The sequence below is a fragment of the Zophobas morio genome, unplaced genomic scaffold, assembly GCF_036711695.1.
Source record: "Zophobas morio isolate AGI-343-1 ecotype UQ-CSIRO unplaced genomic scaffold, CSIRO_AGI_Zmor_V1 ptg000006l, whole genome shotgun sequence".
NCBI classification, from domain to species: domain Eukaryota; kingdom Metazoa; phylum Arthropoda; class Insecta; order Coleoptera; family Tenebrionidae; genus Zophobas; species Zophobas morio.
This window is the reverse complement of record NW_026972111.1, coordinates 8,562,517-8,570,766: the sequence shown is the minus strand read 5'-3', so window position 1 is coordinate 8,570,766 and position 8,250 is coordinate 8,562,517. Positions and strand designations below refer to the sequence as shown.

The following is an 8,250-nucleotide window of genomic DNA, read 5'->3' as shown; positions in this document are numbered from 1 at the left end:
CCCCTAGTGAAATAATATTGAAGATTACATAACTAAAATGGCCGTCATAATAAGTGATTATCATGTAGGTCGCATATACCATAATTCGAGAGTGTTGTTATTATGAACATTTTATTTTTTATTTTATAATTTTCTTATCTTTAATATTAATTTTGAACTTGACTAACTTCAATGCAGCCGGGATGTTATAAATCTGAAGTGTTTATTCGGGGTCAGCGTTTTCTGTCTGTTCTTGCCGCCCTTTGTAGGCTGGTGCCGACTTCGTGGAGGGCTGTGCTGACTCACCCAGTTTTCTAAATAAAACCAAAGAGTAAAGACGTACTTTGTTCTTCTTTCGAGTGCGACACTGGTCCTTCGAGCCCTCAGAATCAAAACACTGAGTGACATGGTGAATCAATAAGTGCGTCAATCATAAGCGAGAACTCAAAACAATAAAAACCGAAGGTTCAAAATCGAAGACTCGAACAATATAGAGAGATTTATTACACTATTTTAAAAATAAATGTTGTCTCCTCTTCTAAATATAGATTATCCTTAAGACTACTTGGTAGCATGATTTGACATTGTTTTTATGCCTTATTCTCCTGACAATAAATTTGTGTAACAAATAAAGGAGCTACCAAGATAATAAATTTGTGAAATCTTAAAATTCCTCATTTTAAGGAAACCTCGTTCTCTTCAATAAGACGCAACCATGACGCTCGACAACAGCCAAATCAAACTTACTTTCAAAAAGCAGACGCTTTTCTTGACTGGAGCAACAGGGTTTCTGGGTAAAGTCATGATGGCAAAACTGCTAACAGACTGTGACGATATTAAAAAGATCTACATACTTCTGCGATCCAAAAAAGGGAAGACCACTGAGCAACGTTTTAAAGAAATTTTTCTGCAGCCTGTGAGTATGGACACTTTTCTTTAAATTGTGTCTATTTTGTTCAGTGTTTTGAGGTTTTAAGATCCAAAACTAGCAAATGGGAGGAAAAAATTTCGTTCATTGCAGGAGACTGCGAAGAACCTTACTTAGGAATAAGCAAGGAGAATTTGAAAATTTTGAAGAATGAAGTTAATTTTGTTATCCATCTTGCGGCGAATGTAAGGTTTGATCAGAGTTTGAAGAAGGCTGCTAGTAGTGTTAAATCTACTGTAGATCTTTTAGAACTGAGTAAAGACATGGTTGATTTAAAGGTAGCACGCTTTTTAGGTATTATTCTGAAAAATGTAACTTTTGAGTTTCAAGTGTTTCGTTCTTGTATCGACAGCTTATTCCAACTGTATAAATTTTCACATTAAGGAAGAGATATACGATCCGCCCATGCAACCCGAACTTTTATTCAGTATGGTGAATGGACTAGACGAAAATATTTTGACAAATCTTACTCCCGCGTAAGTTAATCTATATCTGTTTTAAAACAATTTTCGATCTTATTTAAAAGTAAATTTTTTCAAGGTTATTAAAGAAATGGCCGAACACTTACGTGTACACCAAATGCATCTCTGAACACTTAGTGAAAAGTGCAGTGAAACACTTTCCAGCCACTATAGTTAGGCCATCAATTAGTAAGTAACTTTCCATTATTGAAGCAACCAAATCTTAATTGACCTTGTAGTAATGAATTCAATCAAAGAACCAGTACCAGGATGGATTGATAACACGTATGGACCCATTAGCGTGGTGATAGGAGCAATGCTTGGTATCATTAGAACTATGCATGGCGATAGTAACGTGTTGGGACATGTCGTACCAGTGGATTACGTTTGTAATTGTATTTTAGCTGCTACGTGGAAAACCGCAACTGAAAAAAAATCTAACACTACAGTTTTTAATTATATCGGTTTTAACAGGAAGCAGCTTAATTGGGGTACCTATACCTTAAACCTACACTTGATAAGATATGAGAAATTTGGTTTCAGGACAGTTTTATTCCTATATAAATTCATGTTACTGGAGAATGCCCTTCCAGAACTTAATTTGGTATCAGATTTTCAAATTGAGAGGAAAATTGGGCAACCAAATTTTCACGTTCTTGTTGCACACTATTCCAGCGTACCTTATTGATGCTGTTCTCTATTGTATAGGAAAACCAACCAAGTAAATTTTTCTAAAATAACTACTTAATTCTAGATCTTTCGTGTCATTTTAGAGCTGTCAAAGCCTACGCAAAAATCGATAAAGTTCTCATGCTTATGTCGTATTTTGGTACACACAATTTTGATTTTGATGAAGATAACGTACGATATTTGTGGACGGAGATGAGCGCTGAGGACAGAAAGTTGTTTAATTTCTCAATGGAAGACTTACAGTGGAAAAATTATCTTTACACGTGTACTCTAGGATTCAGGCGCTACCTCACAAAGGATCCACCTATCGTCAGGAAAAAAACATACGTAAAATTATACAGTGTTATGGTAGCCCATTATTTAATTGTTGCAGTTTTCTGTTTTTTGTTGTATAAATTCGTAACAATTTTTTTTAATTCCTTATGGTAAAAGATAGCGATAATGTACTAGTTTCATTGTCTACTATCACCTTTTTTGAGTACTAACTATATATAAATTTTTGAGGGTAATACACATTACTTTGTTAGGTTGGAACGACCTTATATATTTTTTGCTATTCTATTGGACTTGTTTTATAGAATTTAAAAAAATATTTTGTTTTTGAAATTCCAATCCGACGTTGTCACTTATTTCACTAAATACTAGACACGTTGTTGTTATATATTGTATGTACATATATTTGGAATATTATGTAGCTAGTGAAACGATAACTAAAATTTGTTTTTTTATAGAATAAGGTACTCCTCCACTTGTAGTTTATAAATCCGTGTTGAATTTTTTCCCTAGGTATCCAGATTTTTGTAAAAAAATTTATCCGTTTACAACACCCCTAAAATTGATGACCGGTTCACATAAATTTATGTTTCTGTGTGTTGTTTGCGATTAAAAAAAATAAATTTAAAAATTACCCCTCTCTGAAGTGTGCATGTTACGCTACTGACTGACAGTCCGTCTCAGATTCTGATGACTCACCATGTTGAACTTAAAATAATCCATCTCTAACAACCCTTGTCCTTCAACACTAGGTAATAGCAATCTGACGCTCAAGTGTTTATTTATGTTTATACATCGAAAGAATGTCACGTAGAAATTAGTTTGATTTGAATGAGTTTGTCTTCTCAAAACACTGGACTAAAATTATTAATTCAACCACCATCGAACAAAATGTTAATTTGTTTGAGACACCCCGTATAAATCTAAAAAAAATGGCCGAAAGTTATTTCGACAGGACTTCCCTCGCTCCCAAAGTGCAGTGCTTCTTTGAAAACTAAAAATTGATTTTGCGAATTCGTATTCAATAAACATTTTTGAGATGTCATGACATTGATAGGGAGCTTGGGCAAATTTTGGTTACCGTTTTACAATCTACACGGTATTTCTAACATTCCTAACACACATATTAAATACAATGGGTCCGGTAGTTTTGGAGAGTATCTGCCTTATAAAAATCTGAACAGACGGTACACAGACTGACCACGAGACCTAATTTTCCATACTCTATGGGCCATGAAACGTTGTTGGTGTTCTATTTTTGGAAAATTGACCTGACCTGTTTTTGAGTCAATACTGAGACCCCGTTTTTTTTGAAAAATTTTAAACAATCTAGGTATTTCTGCTTGGAAAAAAATTGAAAGTACTTTGGACCCTCTTGTGTCCTTTTATATAATAATTTAATTCATTTTTTTAGACGATACGTCATTTGCTAAAATCAGTCTTACCTTAGCAAATACTAGCCCCGCCCAACCGCCCTCTTTTTTCTTACAGGGATCTCATTTGCCAAAATCACTCTTATCTTAGCAGATACTTACCCCCCCACCCTGCGTTTCTTTTCTTAGAGAGTATGTTATTTGCCAAAATCAGCCTTATCTTAGCAGGTATTAGTAACGCCCACCCTCCCTCACTTTTCTCATCATCAGATTATTGGTGGGGATGATTATACAAATTTTGGTTAGCGTTTTACCATCTTCATGATATCAAAGTAAAAATCCGGGACGGCAGACAGACAGATAGACGGACAGACGGACAGACAGACAGATAGACGGACAGACGGACAGACAGACAGACCGAAAAAACGTAAAAGTAGATACTTCCTTTGCTTATGCTCAGGAAGTAAAAATACAGAATGTTTTTACATTATTACATTTTCGCATTGATCTAGCGTGGGCTTTGTAATTATAGTTTATTTTTGAAAACCCCATGAGAGGTTGCCACGTTGTTCCAGTTTTCTTGAAAATATTTAGCTATGCAAAGCAATCTATTTAAGGAACCAAGGGCAACTACTTAGAGATGCGTAAAATTCAAACATTTTTGGTTAATATTTTTAAATACTTACATTTTTAACTTAAATTTTAAACTGACTGGAACGGATAAATTGCGACATCCCATATTTTGCAAAGTAGACTTATCTGTAAAATGTATAAATGTCATTTTCATACACCACTTAATTTATTATCAAACTTAGCTTTCACCCCATTCTGAAACCTCAGTTAACGCATGAGAAAATCTAGAGCACTGTTATTTGTTCTCATTTGTAGTATTGTATTAAAAATAGAATAGCTGTCAATTAAGGACTACATTTTTTGTTTTAATTGAACATAAAATCAAAATGTCAAATTTTAATATTTTTTAGTTCACTTACCGTCAGGACGTGAATTTATGAGTGTTTCTAATAAAAATCATAGGATAAAACACGTAAAATTCCAATATTTAAATTTTAAACGTTTTGAATAAAGTTTGTACAGAGATGCTATTAAGTGTTAATAAAAAAGTAAATGTACTTTGACTCATTATTAAAGAATGTTTGGCAAATTCTCTATAGACAAATTATTTTAAGAGATAATTATTTTGTTCTCCTGGGCGAACAACCGAAATTTGTTTCGTATTTTCGTCCATCACATTTATTTCTGTGTGTGTTCTTTCAATAGAAATAAAAATAATATGTGAAAGATTTCCCGTAATAATAGAAACAGAAATCGGACTTTCGGTCCACTTAAAATAAATTTAATAATCGATGAACTCGCTTCTATGCCGGCAAAATGTCGCGACTTATATTTAGAATAAAACCCGACAATTACATCAAAGCAAAAAAAGAACCAATTCTATAATCCCGTCGCCGTACAATCCTTAATTAAAAATAGAACCGTTTGTACGACTATTATAAGCCCCCTGTCCTTCCCAGAATTCGGCGCCTATGACCAAAAATAACACAAAAAGTATTTTCCGCCACTATTAACTCCACAGACCCACTTCCAGCATTCCAACAAACAAGAGCTCAAATTTAACGACCCAGCTTGAAAAACCCTTCCCGGCTCGAACGTTGGCAAAGGTCGCGACTCCATCAATGGAGATCGACAATTCGGTCAATTACAACCGCAAAATGTGCTTGCACAAGCCGGCTCTGTGCAGCGGCACGCGGCCTTGAAATGGGCACGTGCCCATCGCCCCAGCCCCTTTCCTTGGTCCCGAAATGAATGAAGCGGGCGCTCGTAGCCGAATGCGACCCACTGGGTGAACGCACTGGGCCCCCTCCCCCTACCAAAAAGAGCTGGCCCCTCGTCCCGCCAAGTAGTATTTCTAGCCCATCTGGCTGTCATATCCCGACTCCCCGTGCCTAAAAAGGTAGACTGACCAGCTTGTAACGCGATTGGCGATTGGTCGCGGGCAAGCACCAACCCGGGAGCTCGACACATTTCAGGATCTGGTTGCCCACATTTATATCTTGTGTCAGAAGCATTTCCTCGTCCAGAACGCCTTTCGAACGTAAGTGAACCACAGCGTCCTAGTGTGTTGCTACCCTTAGGACTACGGACTGTGTGAAGTGGTTTTGTGCATTGTGAACGTGTGTTGTTGCAGTTGTTGCAGTTCCGGACTTGGCCCTAGTGTCATACTAGCGTGCAGTGCCGGATTAGCCCTTTCAGTGGTTTGTGCCCACCCTGTGCTAGTATGACACTTGGGTGTCATCCCCGAGCCTAAATCCGCCGGTCCCCTAACCTAGCCGAAAAGCCCGACTCAAACAGTTACATAACCGAAATCGCCATGCAGCACGTGTGGAACATGTGGCAGCCATGTTGCATTTTTCATCTGTCACACCTTACATGGATGCGTGCTCGGGCTATTTTTGGAACTGGGGCGATGAGGAATCGCGAACGGACTTTGAGTTAATTTGGAAGAATGGAGTTTCTTCGATTTCGGGATTGTTGAGGTGTTACGCAACCAGTGCCGGCTTGTCCAACAATGTTTGGCAGAGCCCCGTTTTCGTATTGGAGCTAATTTTGCTTGCCACAAATTCTTACACTATTTTCGGAACGGACTATATTTAGCACCAGCATGGCTTAGGAGTTTAAAATTGTTTGGCGGAACGGTGTTTGTAGGAATCGGCGGGTGGTCGCGGGGGAGGGGGAGAAACAAAGCTTTAATTGGATAAGAGGACGAGGAAACAAACAAGAGAAAAATTTATCAATTCGAATGAACCGAGAAAGATTGGATTACCTCGACGTGGATAGAAACTAACGGACTTTTTGTAATTTTAAAGTTGTTTGGTCGTCATTAACTACTTATTTCAAATTAGATAAGATTTCGAAGACAATCAACAAAATATTTAATGCTTCACTGAAGTCAAACACGAAGGGCCAATATTTAAATGTAACATTTACAGCAGTTTCTTTTACTATTATATAACTTCAAAAAAAAAAAAACATTTCACTTCTGTTGATTGTCAAAGTGGTCTAAATTTCGTTCAGAATATTTCCTTAAAAACAAAATACGCCAAATTTTCAAAGTGACGGTTTCCAAACAGTATCTGTTGTGTTAGAACCACGTTTTTGCCAAGACCACATTTTCTGTTTTAGTAAAAATACGAACTGCACAAAATTCAAACAATTTGGAATTTTCAAAAATTCGGCCCGCCAACATTTTGACGAACTTATAAACATCACGCCATTCTATTTTTAAAATTACATTAAGAATATCGAGTAACACCTCGTGCTATTTAATTTTCAGACAACACATCTGGTGCCAAATAGTATTACGTAAACTTTCTTTTTTCGAAAGCTGAATAAAAATACTTCGGCAAACGGATTACTCCAAATTTGATCATTTTGAAACCAAACAAAGATTTTTAATCACCGAAGTAGGCTGCTACTGATGAAAAACAATGGCCTAAAGTACGAAATACTGAACATTGAATTGAATTATCAGCTATCAAGTTGATATTTAGAACTATTTTGACTTTTTTTCGGACTCTATCATGACTCTAAGAGCCGGTTTAATTCGAATTAAATACGAATGTTTGATTAACCTGTGGATTTAGAATTTGATTGGTTGAATGTGCCCACGTGATTAGATTAATGGCCCGGTTCAGTGCTTCTACCGAAAGATTTTCAACTTTTCAAATTTTCGGTAATCTGGCAAGACCAAAATTCTATCAAAGACAAGTCTTTAAAAACCCATTGCTACCTTTACATCGCTCTAAAAGATTCCGTTTTATTTGATCCACGGTGCATACGAAAAATAAACTAACTTTACTTTTTCGAACACCTTTTAATGACATTTGAGGACATTTGGAGAACTGTGTAGCAAATGGTTCTCTGGAACGATTTTAGAACGTCGTTTTCTCGATAAAAACGCTTCTCAGTAAAATTTTAGCTTGCTTGTGGATCAGTAGTCAAAAATTCAGCGTAGAAGTGTGTATAATTTGATAAATTTTTCTCTTTACACAATTTTGTTACGTAGCTGTGCGATTTGCTACAGATACCGAGACGCGAGTTAAAGTTAGGCATTTCTATTGGTGACCTTGAAAATACTTAACGCAAAACGTTTCGGCTACTTCGATGGGCACCTTCACCTTGGACATTTATCATTTTGTTCTGACAGATTGTTTCTAAATTGTAAAAACTGTTTGCTTGAACTTGAATTGAAGAAAAAATAAAAGGAAATAGTACATTAAGTGAATTGTCTTCAATATATTTTTAAATAATGTTGATATAGTTTCAGTTTTGTAATATGAAGTGGCATTTTGGAAATATGATTGGATTTTATAGTACAACAGTTTCAATTTAATTAATTAACTCTTGATAGATAATAGTCCGAAACTAGCAAAAACATTGACTGTATTTTATTTTAGTTTAATTGTTTGAAAATATTCTGTTATTTATTTGAGTTTCTTAAATATTAAAGAAAAACTTCAACCTTTTG

At 35.9% G+C, this 8,250-nt stretch overlaps 1 protein-coding gene across 1 annotated transcript; it reads left to right on the top strand.

Moving 5' to 3' along the window:
* Nucleotides 1-561: 561 nt before the first annotated feature.
* Nucleotides 562-2,487, top strand: LOC135123805 (fatty acyl-CoA reductase wat-like). Its single transcript, XM_064048681.1, has 7 exons — nt 562-895; nt 940-1,185; nt 1,238-1,383; nt 1,448-1,557; nt 1,608-1,859; nt 1,912-2,089; nt 2,142-2,487. The coding sequence occupies exons 1-7, from the start codon at nt 695-697 to the stop codon at nt 2,485-2,487; spliced, it is 1,479 nt and encodes a 492-aa protein (XP_063904751.1). The 5' UTR covers nt 562-694.
* Nucleotides 2,488-8,250: the final 5,763 nt, after the last annotated feature.

Excerpts from the sequence above, each read along its gene's own strand:
- LOC135123805 (XM_064048681.1), top strand. The coding sequence starts at position 695 with ATGACGCTCGACAACAGCCAAATCAAACTTACTTTCAAAAAGCAGACG. Across the intron at positions 896-939 it reads AAGAAATTTTTCTGCAGCCT|TGTTTTGAGGTTTTAAGATC; the intron begins GTGAGTATGGAC and ends TATTTTGTTCAG. Across the intron at positions 2,090-2,141 it reads TGTATAGGAAAACCAACCAA|AGCTGTCAAAGCCTACGCAA; the intron begins GTAAATTTTTCT and ends GTGTCATTTTAG.